This window comes from Rosa rugosa, chromosome 1 (genome assembly GCF_958449725.1).
Source record: "Rosa rugosa chromosome 1, drRosRugo1.1, whole genome shotgun sequence".
In the NCBI taxonomy this organism is placed as follows: Eukaryota; Viridiplantae; Streptophyta; class Magnoliopsida; order Rosales; family Rosaceae; genus Rosa; species Rosa rugosa.
Window position 1 is genome coordinate 46376128 of NC_084820.1, and position 18149 is coordinate 46394276.

General features: G+C 38.5%; 3 protein-coding genes across 12 annotated transcripts; all 3 read left to right on the forward strand.

Moving 5' to 3' along the window:
• Nucleotides 1-4425: 4425 nt before the first annotated feature.
• LOC133738868 (uncharacterized) lies at nt 4426-8353 on the forward strand. The gene is made up of 8 exons (XM_062166543.1): nt 4426-4650; nt 5033-5145; nt 6009-6080; nt 6768-6803; nt 7340-7385; nt 7609-7696; nt 7989-8046; nt 8148-8353. Exons 1-8 carry the CDS (start codon nt 4572-4574, stop codon nt 8196-8198), a joined length of 543 nt encoding a protein of 180 aa, XP_062022527.1. The 5' UTR covers nt 4426-4571; the 3' UTR covers nt 8199-8353.
• Nucleotides 8354-8845: 492 nt separating this feature from the next.
• Nucleotides 8846-13348, forward strand: LOC133725125 (pentatricopeptide repeat-containing protein At1g80150, mitochondrial). Of its 3 annotated transcripts, none has more exons than XM_062152254.1 (4): nt 8846-10645; nt 10769-10849; nt 10951-11028; nt 12801-13348. In XM_062152254.1, the coding sequence occupies exon 1, from the start codon at nt 9379-9381 to the stop codon at nt 10579-10581; it is 1203 nt and encodes a 400-aa protein (XP_062008238.1). In that variant the 5' UTR covers nt 8846-9378; the 3' UTR covers nt 10582-10645; nt 10769-10849; nt 10951-11028; nt 12801-13348. The 3 variants fall into 3 exon arrangements, with proteins under 3 accessions (XP_062008238.1, XP_062008239.1, XP_062008237.1); XM_062152255.1 differs by having other exon boundaries at nt 10806-10849; XM_062152253.1 differs by having other exon boundaries at nt 8847-10849.
• A 128-nt stretch (nt 13349-13476) lies between these two features.
• LOC133725124 (pentatricopeptide repeat-containing protein At1g52620) lies at nt 13477-17664 on the forward strand. 8 transcript variants are annotated; one of them, XR_009854268.1, is made up of 4 exons: nt 13477-16242; nt 16356-16412; nt 16555-16623; nt 16926-17664. XR_009854268.1 is itself a non-coding variant. In XM_062152252.1 (2 exons), exon 1 carries the CDS (start codon nt 13729-13731, stop codon nt 16198-16200), a length of 2472 nt encoding a protein of 823 aa, XP_062008236.1. In that variant the 5' UTR covers nt 13477-13728; the 3' UTR covers nt 16201-16242; nt 16926-17664. The 8 variants fall into 8 exon arrangements, 1 of the variants encoding a protein (XP_062008236.1); XR_009854269.1 differs by having other exon boundaries at nt 16555-16606; XR_009854273.1 differs by having other exon boundaries at nt 16356-16398.
• The last annotated feature ends 485 nt before the right edge of the window (nt 17665-18149 follow it).

Below are 18149 nucleotides of genomic sequence, written 5' to 3' on the forward strand. Positions count from 1 at the left end.
TTCGAGGAGTATGTGAGGAGACCGAACGATTTTCGAGGGGGCCTACAGAGATTGGCCCGCAAAGCTCAATTTCAAGCAAAGTTCCTCCACGCGGAGATTCGCCGCAATAGCACTAGCTTCGGCCTGAGTGGCCCATTTCTTCAGAAGCAGCCAAAGGTTCATCGAGTTGGGCTTCTTTTGCAGCAATTGCATTCTCAACAGAGAGCTAGCAAACAAGGCCGATACTTGCTGCTATACACATGGCAAAGCTACCACCAAGGAAGAGAAGGATACTCATTCGCGATCAAAAGCAGTCTCCTTCGCATGGGGGGCACGCTAAAGTTCTGATCTCCTACAACCTGCCCAAGTTTCGCCAGATCCATGGGTGGCAATAAAGTTGGCAAAGGAAGCGTCAGTTCATGACAAAGGCAATTCAATAGTGGCATTCAAGCTTTATGGCCTATTTAGAGGCCTATATGGAAACAGTCAAGCCAATACAAGTGGCTTTGGAGCAATAACATTATAAGAGGAGTGCTGATTCAAGACCTCTTTAGTCAAGACGAGGACCTTTGACTTCGAGGTCTGGGGGGCAATGTTTGGACCCAAAATGAACATTTTGGCCTGACAAGGCGTGTCTTGGAGAAATTGAGCCAATGTCAGTGGCTCAAGCTATATATTGTCGACAAGCTCGAAATATATATTTAGAGGCTAAATAAAGCCTACTATGGAAGTATGACAAGTCAACTTTAGCATATTTTCCTACTTCGGCTAGGAAAAAACCGAGCTAGACAAGGAAGGAGGGGTGGCAGACTAACCAAATGAAATCGAAATGTGCTGAAACTTTCCAGATCCATTCTAGACAGCCCAAGGATCATTTCTTATGAAGAGTGCCAGAGATGTTTTTGAGTGGAAGGCCTTCAAACAATCAGTCCAATCTTTTGCAGAAGCAAAACTGGAAAACTGGACCTGTAAGAGGTCCAGCAGCGTTTTCGGCCCAACCACTATACCAAAAATTCTGAAATTTTTCCAGGGTGATCTACACTCATAATGGAACATTGTTTATGAAGAGGTCATAGTGAAATTCGGAATGCTTGTTGGAGAAATAATTGAAGGAATAAAGGGGCAGAAACTGACCTAAAACCAGCTCAATATTCACATGTTCATGTTTCCTACCCACATGAAGAAAGCTAGATGCTTTTCTTCTTTTCCTTGGATATATTTTTCAAGACAATCTCTTTAATAGATCATCATCACTTCCATGTTGTTGCACCTTCATGCCTTGCTTTCATTTCATCATTTCTCTATCTTTTCCATATTTTACAAATCACTTTCATATTCCACTTTCATTATTTTTCTTCCACTCATCATTTCACTCTTCTTTTTCTTCCCTATATAAACACATTCTCTTCTCATTCTAAAACACACATTCACAACACAACAACAACATCTCTAAGATGATCTAAGTTCTCTCTAGAGCAAACCTCTCTAAGAGCAACTCATCTCCCTCTCCTTCTCTTTCTCTTAGCGGTGATCTCACTCTCAGTCCTAGTCTTCTCAGAAGCCGACTTTCAGTGCCACCAAACCCTCTGTCAACGTGCTTCGGTCCTAGTCTCCTCCGGAGCCGACGGTAGTGCCGCGACCACAACGGTTACAGAACCAGCCAAGCAAGGGTAACGCCCTAGCAACCCAGCCAAGCTAAAGTCACGCTTTAGCAAGATCTCAATACTTCCCTGTGATGTCGCTCTGCTCGATCTACAATATTGAGTATCGATTGTGTTAACAAGAAGAAACTTCAGCAAAGTCCTCACCACGAGGCAGAAAGAATCCCACGACGAGGTTGGTGCTCTCCTCGTCTACAATCGCTTGAAAGAAGTCAGGTCAAGGGACACCCCCGACGACCGCACCCGAACGGTGCTGGCACGCCCGCGCAGAAAAGAGACTGTTGACCAGCTGCAACAAAATTGGAGCCAAACACCACCAAGAATAGATTGAGATTTAACTCCAATCAGCGTCGCGTGAGATTCGAACCCAGTGTGGGGGTTCCACGTTTGGAGGCGGACAAATTTTTTTTATTATTTAATATTTTTTTTTTATCAAGATCACATAATTTCTCAAAGGCTTCTTAGATCTAGAGACTAATTTGTGCTAGGACACCATATCAGAACGCTTCCTCCCCCCCGACCACCAAAACTAGATTGGTATTTAACTCCAATCAGCGTCGGCGAGATTCAGACCCTGTGTGGGGGTTTCACACTTGGAGTCTCTTACCAACTCAACCACCGATGGTGAAGCGAAGCAGCCAACTTAGGCCCATTTCATTCTATGGATCTAAGAAAAATATTAAAGATCTATATTGTAGGTTTAGGCAATTTGGACTCGAAAGACCGAGGGCCCGACCTGATCCGACAGAAAAAAGTCTGATTCGGTTCAGTTTCAATCTTAAAAATCTTAGTTTGGTCCATAGCCTGACCCGATCATAGTTTCTCGGTTCTGTCTAGGGCTTAGCATTTTGCCCAATTGATTAACTCAAACCGAACTAATTTCACTTATATATATGCCACATGTCAGTCTATAATTGGCTGAACATAAAACATATATATAATATATTAAATAAAAATATTTAAACTAAAACTCTAAAAACAGTAAAACTTAATTCATTTTTCCCGATCGAAACCATCCCAGTCGCAGTCTCTGTTTCTCGAAACCCAGATGTTCTTCCCCAATTCATTTTTCACGAGCGAACTCTAACCAAACTCAATTTAGTTTGAACTCACTGACTCACTCAACTCACCTCTCTCTTGTCTCTATTCTGAAAAGGTGAAAACCTAAACCCATACTTCAATCATTTCATCCCAAATTTCATGGCATAAACCCAAAATTCATCCCAAAGTTTTGAATCCGATTCCGATTCCAATTTAAATGCAATTGTTTTCCAACACCATCAGATACTTCGAGGGTTCAGACAATTCCCAAAACATTCAGTGTACTTATGTTATAATAATGCTATTTGATATATTATGTTATTAGACAACATTGATATGCACTGCATGTACCTAAATTAGTGGCAAAACTGCCGGAACATGCATTTGAAAAACAAGAAAAAAACTTGGGTTATATAAAGTACTAAATTGAGTTTTGGGCCTGAAAAGCCCGAATCTTAATTTTTTTAGTTCGGTTTTTTCTTAGTTATCACTTTTTAAGAAGCCCGAATCGGCCTAGACTGATTAATTCGGGCTTGGTCTCAATCTTGCAAATTTTGGGACCGGCCTGACCCAAGCCCATGCCTACTATATTGTAGAACTGTAGAAGTAAATAAATTTGAGTGTACATGAAACATCAGCAAGATTATAGCGTAATTGGCTCAAGCTACAAATGGTTTGTGTTCCCCCTGTTCTAATATCTCTATCTGATGAATTTGCTTGATTCCAAGTACAGTACTGTTAGAACAAGTGCACTCCTTCCTAAATCTTTGACTGATTTCTGAAGAAAAAACAAATGACTGTGATCATGACTATAAGTCTAGGCATAATATGCAGCAGAGCCTCAACATAAAAAGTCAAAATCTGAAATCGTGTTATCGTGGTGTAAGATTAACAAGATACCGCGATTTCAGATTTTATGTTAAGAGGTTAAAACGCAAACACATTTTTCCAAAATCTTTGCAAGTTTGCAACTATTTATGCAACCCACCCGGCCCACCCACAAAGAACAACATTGCACACTTGCATGTTGGGATATCAAGGTATACTCTTTAGATACAAACACAAGGTTTCTTAACGGGAAGTTAACTATTCACAAGAGTATACAAATTCATTTAGTTCCATTTTTAACTGGGAAATTTAGGCAAACAGGGTAACAAAGCATGAAATTTCACTGATGTGCAACAAAGCTCGATCTATAGTCAGAACACTTATACTTCCACTACAGTCTGACTGAACCCCACTAGCTGATCTCTTTGTCATAAGTGACTCTTTGTCATTCGACTGAGTGATGTGCCACATACGTCTACAGTTCGAATACTGACTATCCTTCTACTACTATTATCTACTATAGTCTGACTAAACATTACTAGCTGAAGGATTAAGCCAAGAACAGAGGCAAACACTAATGACAACAAGCTGAAGTTATGTGATTCTCTGTCTCCACATTTTGCACCTCTTAATAATTCCCAAATCACACCCTATTTTTTTTTCTTTTCTTCTGAAAAGAGGAAATTTTTCTATCTATAACTTCATGACTTTGAGAGAAAACTGGTTCAACGTCGCACTAATGCGTATGGCACTGCCACCAAAGTTACCTACAGGCCCAAAGAAACACTACATCACGTGCTGATCACGTGTGTGAACTTGCCACATCATTTTGCTGACATGGCTCGTGCAGATTGGTCCAATAAAAAATTTAACTAATCAAAATTGTAAAAGGCATCATTAAAAAAAAAAAAAAAAAAAAAAAACAGGGAACACGAAAAACAGAGAAGAAAAGAAACGGCTTTGTGCTGAAGAGGCAGAAACGACCCTTTTACTCCGGCTTTTTGTAGCTCTCTCAGACAACGCAGAGGCAGAAAACGCCGTAAGAGAAAGAGAAGAAGAAGAATGGGTTGGATCGGCGAGACAGTGGACTCCGTCAAATCCCTGCAGATCCGGCAGGTCCTCACCCAGGCCGTCAGTCTCGGTTTGTAAACCCTTAAACCCTCCCCTCTCTCTCTCTCTCTCTCTGTTTCTCCCTCCAATTTTCTCCTTCTGGGTCTTAATCTCACAAATTCTCATGCTTTCTATTAATCTCAATGTGGGTGTTCATCAAAGTTTGATGTTTCCAATGTTTACTTTGTCTTTTTGGGTGTAGTGGAGTAAAGGTTGACACTTTAATGTGGATGAATTTATATTCTGCATTTGATTTTCCTGCTTTTACTGTTGGGTTCAATTTAATTGTTGGTTCCAGATTTTTGAATTGGAGTTTTTTTTTTTCGATTTTTCGTAAAAATTATAACTTTGTTGTCATACCTGGATTTTGGAAACGTGATCAATGTTGTGGTTTGGTGTTATTTCTGTTTCAGGTATGATTGTTACATCTGCACTTATAATATGGAAGGCATTGATGTGCGCTACCGGCAGTGAATCTCCTGTTGTTGTTGTTTTGTCTGGAAGTATGGAACCGGGCTTCAGGAGGGTAAGATAGTATGATGCATATTTGCTTCAGTTTTTTGTGATACTATCGATATTTATCATCAGAGGATTTTGGCATGTCTTCTGATTTTAAGTTGGGAATAAGTGGTCTAAAATCGACTTGGCTAGTTTATTTCATATGTAGAGCTACTTCAGAAAAGAGGCATTGGGGGACTCTACAGTATCAATAGAAAGATGGAATAAATTTTCCGTTTTGTTATTTTAAAGTATCCAGCTTTGAGGAAAAGATGCTTGATTCTTTTCACCAAATTGGTTTTTATTTGTAATGTACCGCATTGAAACAACTTGTATTCCTTCGCAAGGGATGTTCTGCTGCCTCTTCTGCAGTTTTGCGTTCCTAACATGATGAAGCAATCTTCCTTGTCTCTTGGGTTAACCTTGCTTGTTACATCTCTATAATCCTCCTACTTCTTACCAGAAATTGTCTGAATTTATGTGGGAGGGAGGTCTGCTTTCTAAGAATGGGCATGCTTGCCATATAGTTTACTTAAATTTCCATGCTGTTTCACATTGAAAGCATACAGTTAGTCTTGAAGATCCATGGTGTTTAAGAATTGGCTCTTCTTTTCGAGTACTGCTATGACCTGAACGCAGTACTTGGAACATTCATCAGTTAATGCGTCTTAATTTGGCTAATAATGTTTGGGAGCAGTTTGCTTTCTTATGAAAGAATATACGATTTGTGTGCTGTTGTATCTTTAAGTGAAATTTTGGTGCCTTGTAATTTGATCTTCTTTCTAAGGTCTTTTACTAGAAAAATCAATTCTCTTAATTGTTTGGCAGTTTTTTTTCTGTGTTTATGTTTCTTGGCTGCTTAACTAATAATGTAACTGATATGCTTTGCAGGGGGACATTTTGTTCTTGCACATGAGTAAAGAACCCATTCGTGCTGGAGAAATTGTTGTCTTTAATGTTGACGTAAGGATTTTTTTTTCCTTCTCCCACACACTACTTTTCTTTGTTCAGTTCTATTGTAGTGTAGCCTTTTATGTTATGTAATTGTCAGGCCTGTTTCACTACTCATTGTGATTTGTTTCCTTCAATATTTTTATTATTAGATGAACTTTAGTATTTTTCAGCTTTTCTCTCTGTTTATGTGGTTACCATAACCCTTTAGTTCTATAACATTGGAAGGTTAAATACATTACTCTCTGATTTTGGTGCTTAGTGCTTACTAATCAATAAGCATGTACCCAACTTTGCTTATAATGGAGAAAATGTAGTCTGTAAAATTAACAATTCTGGAGTTTTAAGGTCCCATTCGAGCTATAATTGGGAATTAAAAAGAGAGCCTTCAAGTTATTTGTACAAAGGGGTAAAAATTTCAGTTGTGACTCAAGAGCGAGTATTGGACCTCTTCTCTTTCCGTTAATTTTGATCTCAAGCTTGTACAAAATTATATATCAATCGTTTGTATCCAGTTGGTAGTTAGTGATATACAGTTTCAGTAGCACTAGTGGTCATCTTTTGTCTCTTATTGACTAAGCATGCATATGATAAATAAACTTAAGATATCAATACTGGAGTGAAGTATTCAATAGGAATGTTCTGTTTTTTGATTAATACTAATATGCTTCCTTTTCCATTGTCTATTTTGTTTTTCAGGGCCGTGAGATTCCAATCGTCCATCGCGTCATTAAGGTAAATAGTGCAGTTTTACTGTTCTCAAAATCATATTGCCTAGCGGTTTCTGAAATAGATGGTGCTGTGTATTACATTTGATCTTCATGAAAGGAACAACTAATAGATGGGAAAATATGGGACTCTGGTTTAGATTCTGAGAAAAGGTTTAGTTCTTTTTTTTTAAGCTTATGATACTAGATCTCCAAGGAAATTCGTGTGGATTCAAAAGTAAAAAAGGAAAGAAAAAAGAAGAAGAAAGAACCTATAGATCAGGTTATCCCTCCCCTCCATTATCTTTTAGATAGTTCATTATACACCCGTATTCTGAGTCCCTCCTGGCACACCTTGGGCATACTGGGTGAGGAACTTAAAAGAGGTTGAGGTGTCCTCAATAGAAGTTAAAGATTAGTTTCACTTACATTACCGATGTAGATGTTATCGTATGTGGTTGCCAAGTTCACCTGCCTTTTCTCTTTTCTTCACCTTTTTCCCATATACAGTTCATTATCAACACATATTGTCCCGTAAGTATTAATGATCATTGATGTTTGCAGGTTCATGAAAGAGAAGATACTGGAGAAGTTGATGTCCTCACAAAAGGTGCCAGTTTCTTCAATACACTGGAACAATTGCTTTTTGCATGGTTTTAAATCCTCCAGAGGCTTAATTAATAAAAATCTGGAACATATGTTGTACTCATAGGCTCATAGCTTATATTTCTTTTAGCTCATGGGTCCCTGCTGTTTCAAAACATTCATCTTTGTATTGGTTTCCTGCTATGCTTACTTTACCACACTATTCACCCCTTCTGTATATTTCTCAGGAGATAACAATTATGGGGATGACAGACTTCTGTATGCTCAGGGTCAGTTGTGGCTCCAACGGCACCATATTATGGGTAGAGCTGTGGGGTAAGAACTCTAGCATTTTCCTACTCTTTATTGCTGTGTATATTCCACCTCTGTAACACGGGCAACTTATCATATTGTGCTGCTGGGTCAAAGTATTCTAGATATAGGTTAATTTTGATGACATATTAGGTGAACCGAGATTTTGAAAGTTTCCTTTCTTGTTTCTGTTTCTTCCTCAACACTGTAGCTGCATAATGTTACTGTATTGCTTCTTTTGATGCATTGACAATGGAGTCATTTAGAAGTTGCATGCCTGTTGTCACAAATTTGTTCACGCTGGTATCATTTTCAGGTTCTTACCCTATGTTGGCTGGGTGACAATTATCATGACTGAAAAGCCAATTATTAAGGTTTGTTTCTCCCCCTAACAAATGGTTTGATAAAACATGCACATACCTGAGCTATTTATTCCTAACAAAGGGTTTGTTTCTCTTTTGTGTCTTTTGTCCAGTATATTCTCATTGGCGCGTTGGGGTTGCTTGTTATAACTTCAAAGGACTAACCCGAAGCAAATTCTGGGCCTGAAGGAATTGTTTGCCATTGCCAGCGCCCAGCGGCTGTCATCCTCGCTGTGAAGCTACTACATTTTTCATTGTAAACAACATTAGTTTATATGATAAATTATAGCAAAAATAGTTGGTTAATGTTTGAACTTTACTTTAAGGGCTCTTTGTGAACCAAACTCGGCCAAGATGACTGTTTTTTTTAATTCTTTTCTTTTTCCCAAACGTACCAAAATTTGGCGGAGAATTTGGCCAAAAATAGGCCTACTAACATATAAGCTTGACTTCGAATCCATCCAGAGCACCAAAACTGGAGAAATGTTGGAGAAAGGGGACTCTGCACGATTGAAGTCACTTGAGCCTCGGGGATCATGTGCTATAGCCTATCTGCCTATAGGCACATGAGGCGAGCTTAATGGACGTTTTGGATGAAGCTAAACAAATTTGATCCATAACTGTTAATTTGTCACAAGTCGAAATTGATGTTATTAGACCAAATGATACTGGTCAGCGATTCGACTATTTTGCTATCAACAAAACCAAAGGCCCAAAAAACAGCGATTCGACTATTATGTAATCTCAACTGTTTATATGTGGGCTCTATTATTTATTACTTGACCGCGGTGCGTGTATCTTCTCGCCCAAACATGATATGGTGAAAAGGACTCGAAGCTTACCCCTTTCCTTATAGCTTGAAAGAAACCCTTGAGCAGTCCACGGTTCTTTACAATGGACCCGCATGCTGTACCATCAGAGTCCACAAACGAAACCAAAACCTAAACCCTCAAAACCCCACGGAGCCAAAAACCCAACTATTATCACGGAGCAAATGAGACCCCTCTCAGATCCACGTTGGTAATTTCCCCTCTGTTCCAATCTCCTTTCTCTCTGTAACCTATAATCTGAGCCTTCATTCTTACTCTACAGTCTCCCCCAATCCACGAACAGCTATCAATGTGTAAACAACCATATATGATTCATTTTGGTGTTTAGGGTTCTGGGTTTTTGTTTTGGCACATGGGTGGTGAAGCTTTTCTCAGTTTGGTGCCTATACTCTGATAAAGTCTGAAGCTTTTATATTTCTGGGTTTTCTGTTTCTGAAGCTTTTAGGGTAATGGGTTGTGTAGAATCTTGATTTTGATGGATGGGTATGTTTCAATTTGAGGAGACACCTAAAACATGCTCTCTCTGCGAACCAGTCGCAGATTTTGTCATGTGGCCGCTAAGGTAGTAGCTATGAATGATTGTGCTGCAGCTGTGCCCAAGTTGGTTTGCAATACAAAGGCCTTGGAGGAACCTGCCCTAGTTAAGCTTAAAGCAGAGAGGGATCCCGAGAAGCTATTCCAGCTATTTAAGGCCAATGCCCACAATCGGCTTGTCATTGAGAACCGCTTTGCATTTGAAGACACGGTGGCTCGGTTAGCTGGAGCTCGCCGGTTTGATTACATTGAGCATTTGCTTGAGCATCAGAAGACTCTTCCTCAAGGTCGGCGAGAAGGGTTCATTATGAGGATTATAACATTGTATGGTAAGGCTGGGATGACTAAGCATGCTATTGATACTTTTTGTGATATGCATTTATATGGATGTTCTAGGACTGTTAAGTCATACAATGCTACACTCAAGGTTTTGACTCAAACTCGTGATTTAAGAGCAATTGAGGCATTTGTGAGTGACATTCCACAGCAATTTGACATTCAGTTGGATGTATATTCAGTTAATATTGTTATCAAGGCTTTTTGTGAAATGGGGATTTTGACTAAAGCATATGTGATCATGGTAGAGATGGAAAAGTTGGGAATAAGACCGGATGTCATTACATATACAACTCTGATATCAGCATTTTATAAACATAGGCGGTGGGAGATTGCTAATGGATTATGGAATCTTATGGTCCTGAAGAGGTGTTTACCTAATCTTGCAACTTTCAATGTTCGAATCCAATTTTTGGTTAATACAAAGCGAGCTTGGGAAGCTAATAGAGTTTTGAAGATGATGCAGAACATTGGGATAGCACCTGATGAAGTTACATTTAATTTGGTGATCAAAGGGTTTTGCCAGGCTGGGAAACTTGAAATGGCAAAAAGGGTATATTCTGCTCTACATGACAAGGGATACAAGCCCAATGTTAAAATTTATCAGACCATGATTCATTATCTTTGTAGAGAAAGGGATTTTGATCTGGCATATACATTGTGTAGAGATTCCATGCAGAAAAATTGGTATCCAAATGTGGATACCATTCATGCATTGCTAAAAGGCCTGCGGATGAAAAGTCAGCTTGGCAAGGCTAAGGCTATAATGACGTTGGTTCGTAGAAGGGTGCCTCCATTTCCTTCAAAACAGTTGAGTTCTTTGCAATCCATACTAACCAAGAGTTGAATGAAGATAAGACGAGGGACTGAAAAGTGGTTGATTGTATAACTGGTCAGCTCAACAAGAGCTGGTACTCTTTTTTACTCAACTCCTCTGTAAATTTGCAGAACTGATTAGACTCAAATTTTTTAATCATACGAAAGGGACATTCCCATAATCTTCAATATTTTGTTGTATTGCTGCCTCAATAAAGCTCATGATATAATGGAGTTCCAAAATTTTGCTCATAGAAAAAGAAATGAAGTTCTGAATGGACATGGGAGCCCAATTTGCTGTAAGTTCGTTGTCAATGGCTTTCCCCTAATGCTTTACTAAGTTCTTTCTTTCAAACTTCTGGGTGCTTCTATTTTTTGATTGTTTGTTCAATGTTTTCAGCTTTAGTGGTGAAGAACAGAATGGTCAGGAAACAATAGCAAAGTCACCCCAATAAGACATCACACAAAGCATATATTGGTAATTTCAAATATTTGGAATTGTGATGAAAGAAGTAGTCTTTATTATCCATAAATTCTTAGTCTTTAATCATGATTATAGCGCCTTATATTTAAATATGAAATTGCTACTCAGAAATAATACAAGGGTAAAAGATAGCCGATGATCAGAATAATGGTTCATTTCTTTATGTTTGAGATGATTTGCAGTAAGTTTGTCCTAATAATCGTGGTTGGTTTTGAACTATTAATCGCTGGTAATGCTGTTCCAATGTCTCAAACTAGGCAGATTTGACAAATTTTTTTTTATAATTTTTCCAATTTCTTAATGTTCAGTGATAAGGTCAGAAGCATATAGGGATTACATTATGGAATCTTTTGCATAATTTGTGTTACAGTTTTTCTGATAATTAACAAAGCATAGAATGTAGTGTAGGTAATTTTTTTTTTAATATATATATTTTTTAAATCTCAAAAAAGGTAATTTATTTTATCAGCAGAAATGCAAAAAATGGTAAGTTATTATCTGACTGTTGGGTTGCTTGAGAGCAGCATGAACTAGGAAGGAGTAACACCAGCTATATGATATTTACATACTCATGGACACATTCTTTACTCGAATGTTTGTTCCACACTTAGAGATATACATGCGATTGGTGTATGTAATATGCTGGTGGCCATAATGTATCTTCGCTCACTTTTGCACATCAATGGATGGTTTATTACATGTGTAATACAAAGGAAAAGAAGAGAGCAGTTTTATCTGAATTCCGAAAGTTACTCCACACCACCACCATTTTCCTAATAAAATTTTAAGCGTCACTTCACCCTTCTAATAGTTAAAATACACAGTTTCAAGAATAATATATTTTCTACTCCCCTTACCTATGCACCTGCCCCTCCCTGCTTACCTCCTGCCCCAGAGGTTCATTGTGGCACCTGTCTATCAACCAAAAAGCTTTTCAACATTATTTGAAATTCTGGTTTTGTTGGGAGAATTTTTTCTATTATGCAGGCTATGTATAATGCACGTGAGGTACTTACATGGTTTGCATAATCTTGAGGGCTGAGCCTGAGGATTTGGGGTCCATGTAAATTGTTGACTCGTGAAGAGCATGTCCCTCTACTGAGCTATAGGGATTTTCTGTAGTCTTTATATCCAAGTTCTCGTGTAGGCTTTTAGGCTAGTACCTAGAAAAAGGTTGATATATAGATTTAGTTTTTTTTTGAAAGAGTTAACCACAGTTTTGTTTTTCATTGGAGGAACTGGTTAAAATTTTATACAAAAAGAAAGATAAATAAAAAAAAGAACCTGATAAAAGCATAAGTAATGTTGCTTTTGTTTTGATATGTACCCATAGGTTAACTTGATCATCTTTTTGTTGTATATTAAGTGTGATTTCTCATACTGTAATCTATTCCTCTTTTAATCAATATTATTCATCTATTGTATCACAGAAAAATTTACAAAAATGTTCTTCACATAGGGGGAAAATAATTCTGTTAGTTGCAAACAGCAAGAACTTTCTTTATAATAGGTAGCATGACTATCTCTGTGTTTACTTTTTTTTCTCTCTCTCTATTTTGATTTGATATTGTGCGTCTGTTTTTCTGGATGTCATAAATTTCTCAGCGAAAAGCTTTAAGAGAATTTTTATTAAGTCTGTCATTAGAATTGCAAATTGGTTACATCTGTAAACAGCAAATTGATCTGTAGACGAGTTTTTTTTTACATTTTTGGTAGAGTAGATTATGTATTTGATCATAATGTTGGCTTGAATTGTTCTGTTTAAGGAACTGTAGCAAGCTGAGGAGTCGCTTCGTATACTTGATTTGGTGCATTCAAAGGAAATGAAAATTTGAAAGTCTGAAGAAGCTGAGTTGCCTTACATGCTTATATGCTCCACATTAAATCACAGATAAGCTCTCTATATTCGGTGACAGAGGAGATTCAGTCATTGCTGCAGATTCGGTCATATGCCAGAACAGATTGCAACTGGCGGCTTGTCTTCTTTTTGTTATTATGCTGGCATTGACTCTCAATGTTCGGTAGCCGTTTATCTACGATAGCATTCATATTGTATGCTTTCCCATGTAGGTGGGCTGCACCCCCTTTCTTTAGTTACCACCAATTGTAAATTTTTTACTTCTTGGCAGAAGGAAATTCTCCCTCATGCCAACTTGTTTACAAGAAGTAGAAATGAATCGTTTTCTTCTTCGAAATCATCGACTCATATAACAATCTAGACTTTTGACTTGCATCGAGTGCTCTTCCTTTTCCTGTAACAGCACCCTACTGAAATTGAATATGTATGGATCCCTTCTTATGTGCTTTTGTTCAAGAGAGAGTTGCACTTTTGTTCTTGCAATAAAAACAGATCGCTCATTAGCAGTTAAATATTGTTCATCGGACTTTCATCATCGCAGTACCAATAATTTCTATTCTCAACCTCTACATGAAATTCACGAAACAAAAGCGCATTAACCGAAGACTCCGAGACGCGTCGAAAATGGTGGGGTCGTTTAGACCCAAAACGACAAGAGAACAGTGTCGTCGGGAATGATGCATTTGGCAAATTCATATAGCGAGGAAAGGAGGGACCATAAACATTTGAAATCTGAAATCAAGTTTAGCGCTTCTTCTAATGTCAACCAAAATGCGTGAAGATTCCAACACCACCTCTAAAACCCTAAACCCTCAAACCTGTTGAGACTCTCTCCCATGTCTAAGACTCTTCTCTCTCGCATCAAACCCCTTCACAGCCGCAAACCCACTTGTCCATCTTCCTGTTCACCACCCCACGTCAAGAAGCTAGTCTATGACACCATCCGGATTCTCACAACAGATGATAAATGGGAGCAATCCCTCGAAACCGAATTCTCCGAAACCGAAACCCTTGTTTCTGAAGTTGCCCATTTCGTTTTGGACAGAATACCCAGTGCAGAGTTGGGTTTGAAGTTCTTTGACTGGGCTTTCCGGCGACCCTATTGCTGCTCTCCAAATGGGTCGGCGTATTCTTCACTCTTGAAGCTTTTGGCGAGGTTTGGAGTGGTTGCGGAGATTGAGTTGGTGCTGCAGACTATGAGGTTGGAACAAGTGGAGCCGAGTAAGGAGGCTTTGAGCTTTGTGATTCGAGTTTACGCGGATTCTGGGTTCGTCGATAAGGCTCTTGAATTGTATAGTTTTGGGGTGAAGGTGTGTGGTTTTGTTCCGAGTGTTTTCGCATGCAATTCCTTGCTTAACACGCTTGTGAAGATTGGGAGAGTTGATGTTGCACGCCAGGTGTATGATGAAATGTCTGAGAAAGGTGGTGGGGATGGTGAGCATGTGTGTATAGATAACTACAGTACTTGTATAATGGTGAGGGGGTTGTGTAAGGAAGGGAAGGTTGAAGAAGGGAGAAGGTTGATTGAGGAGAGGTGGGGAGAGAGTTGTGTGCCGAATGTTGTCTTCTACAATACGCTTATTGATGGATATTGTAAGAGAGGTGAGGTTGAAAATGCTAATGGGATGTTTAAGGAGTTGAAATTGAAGGGGTTTCTGCCAACATTGCAAACATATGGAGCTTTGATTAATGGGTATTGCAAAGCAGGGAACTTTGTAGCGATTGATAGGCTTTTGATGGAAATGAAGGAGAGAGGTTTGAGGGTCAATGTACAGGTACATAATACTATAGTTGAGGCTAGATGTAAGCACGATAGCTGTGCAACCGCGGTTGATACTGTAGCAAGGATGATTGAGAGTGGTTGTGAGCCGGATATTACAACCTATAATATTTTGATTAATAGTTCATGTAAGAAAGGGAAGGTTGAGGAAGCGGAGGAGTTTCTACAGCATGCAATGAAGAGGGGATTGGTTCCGAATGAGTTTAGTTATACTCCTGTTTTTCAAGTCTATTGCAGACGAGGGGAACACTGTAGGGCCCTGGATTTGCTTGTTGAGATGACAAAAAGAGGTCACAAACCTGATTTGGTTGCCTTTGGAGCTTTGATTCATGGACATGTTGTTTCTGGGGAAGTTGATTATGCATTGACAGTCCGGGACAGAATGATAGAAAATGGAATACTCCCTGATGCTTGCATTTACAATGTGTTGATGAGTGGCCTTTGCAAGAAAGGGAGGCTTCCTACTGCCAAACTGCTGCTTGGTCAGATGCTTGACCAAAATGTACTACCTGATGCATTTGTCTACGCCACATTGGTAGATGGGTTAATCAGAAATGGGAACCTTGAGGAGGCTAAAAATATATTCGAGTTAACAATTGAAAAGGGCCTAGATCCTGGTGTTGTGGGGTACAATGCTATGATCAAGGGTTTCTGCAAATTTGGAACAATGAATGATGCACTGTCATTCCTCGAAAAGATGAAGAAAAGGAATCATCATCCTGATGGGTTTACTTACTCCACAATAATTGATGGGTATGTCAAGCAGCATAATTTGGATGCTGCACTAGAAATGTTTAAACAGATGGTGAAACAGAGATGCAGGCCAAATGTCATTACGTACACCTCCTTGATCAATGGGTTTTGCCGCAAAGGAGATTCTGATGGAGCTGTAAAAACTTTCGTAGAGATGCAATCTCGTGGTGTGGAGCCAAATATAGTCACGTACAGCATACTTATTGGAAACTTTTGCAAGGAAGGTAAACTTGCAAAAGCAGCCTCCTTTTTTGAACTAATGCTGAGGAAGAAGTGCAGTCCTAATGATGTCACTATCCATTATTTGCTAAATGGGTTTACAAACATTGCACCTGCTGCAATTTCAAAGGAAGTGAATGAATCTCAAGAAAAGGAGAAATCTATTTTTCTTGATTTCTATAAAAGGATGATAGCTGATGGATGGTTTCAGAAGTCTGCTGTCTATAATTCCATTCTCATTTGTCTTTGTCAGTATGGAATGGTTGAAACTGCATTACAGTTTAACAGTAAGTTTAGAAGTAAAGGTATTGATCTAGATTCTGTTTCTTTTGCGGCTGTGCTACATGGTCTTTTCTTGGGAGGAAGATCAAAGGACTGGAAGAATATCATTTATTTTAACTTGAAGGAAAAAGAACTCCAAACTGCTGTCAAATACTCGCATATAATAGATGCACAGTTCCATGGAGGAAGAATATCTGAAGCTACACTTGCTTTACGGTCATTAGTTGAAGATGATAAGCCTCAACATCAAGAAGTGGGAGACAGAGAAAGATAGAGGAAGACGATCATCTTTCTTCACAAGTGACTGTCAGTTGAGGTAGGCTAGTGCTATTACAGAAGTTGATTTGCCACAGTCATGATATAATGGTTGATATATTATTAACTAATTAGGATATCTCTTATTTTCTGACTTGATAAATCCATCCTCAGCTCTCAGATGTGACTGTGGTCTTGTTTCTGCTAGTTGCATCTGGTATGAATCCTTTGGTAGGTAGAATTCTTAATGGATTGATAATTCTTTTAATCATTGATTAATATGGTGGTCTTTTCGTTATTTTTCAAAGATAAATAGATAATGTGATCATAGTTGTATAGTGCTAACAGGACCTCCGCTTTTGTTGGTTGCCAGGTAAGGAAGAAGTATGGGCAATATTACTGAAATGCAATGAGCGGTTCAACAGGTTCCAGCTCTTAATCAGTTAGTTTCATACTTTCATAAACATAATTTGCCAACTTTCTTGCACAAATAATTGCAGTTTCTAAAGAAGGAAAATTCATTGATAGTTGGTAAAAACATTCATTTGCTCTAAAATACTGACTGGGCCATTCAGAGACAGAAAGGGAATTTGATAGATATGATCATAAACAAGACAAGTTATTTCATAATCAGTTAAAATGAAGTATGCATTGCATTTCTTAGCATCACTAATTACTTCAGTTTGGTACCTTTACAATTTCATGTAGAAACAAATGCCTGATTATATTCCTCTTTTGTTGCAGTATATTCAGCAAATGGCTGGATAATCATGCCTTAAATATGAATCCTTTTTCTATGGGACATGTGGGCAAGGGCTTGATAAGTTCTTCAAATCTCGAAGTTGCAGAAGAAATTGAAATCTAAAGCTTGAAACCCCATAAACGAAAAGATGTCGGTTGAGAAGAAAATGATAACGAGATAGAGCTTTGACGGAGCTAGACAAGTTCGAGATTGAGGAGGCAGTGGGCCCGGAATTGCAGACAATTAAGCAAATGGTGGAAGATGGTTGCGCTGAGAATGCAATTTCTTTGCTGATCTTGGCCAGTAGCATTCTAGGCAAGGTTCTCAAGTACTGCAAGAAGCACATAGATGACAAGGAGGGTGATCCTAAGACTTGGGACACCAATTACATAAAGGTGGACCATAACTAACTGTTTTGCTGATTTGCTCTCATCTTGGAAGCAAACTATCTTAGCAATGCTGGGCTGCTGGATTTGACATGTCAGACTGTGGCGAACATGATCAAGGGTATGATTCCTAGAGAGATTCACAAGACTTTCAACATCAAGAATGACTTCACTCCTGAGGGAAGAAGAGGTTCCTAAGGAGAACCAATAGATTTTCTGAAGTGAACTATGAAGCCAAGGGCGGGTGTCATAGGCTTATGTTTTTATATTTTGACAATGAAACTGTGTTGTTATGTAATCTCAGCAAACCTCTATCATGCACCAAGTTTCAACGGGCAAGTAGTATTTATCCATCTTTGGAATATTTTTATGAAGTTCATGATCTTAGACTTTCTCCAACCCCCTAAACCAGAATGCTAAAGGGCTATTTTTTAGCCCAAATGGTCTCCAACCCACCCAACTAAGGGTTAAAGTGCCAAAAGCTAGGGCTAAAGGGCAACCCAAAGGGTTAAATTTAGTCTTAAAGTTAGCTTTTTAGCCCTTTAAACAAAAGGGATCAGAAATGGAGGCCTACGGGTTGTAGTGAACTTTGACCTAAGCATGACGTTAGCAGCCGTTGGGTTTTTTTTTTATAGTCGTTGGTTTGTTTTTTTTTTTTTTTAACTTTTACACTAAATACATATCACCTCAACCTTTTTTTCACATCTTCCTTCTCTTCCTCATATAAAATCAACTAAAGATATTTTTGATTATCTTAAAAAAAAAAATACAACCAGAAAAATATTTTTTTATCATAAAAAAGATTTGGCTTACTATAAGTAAAAATCTGATAAAAAAATA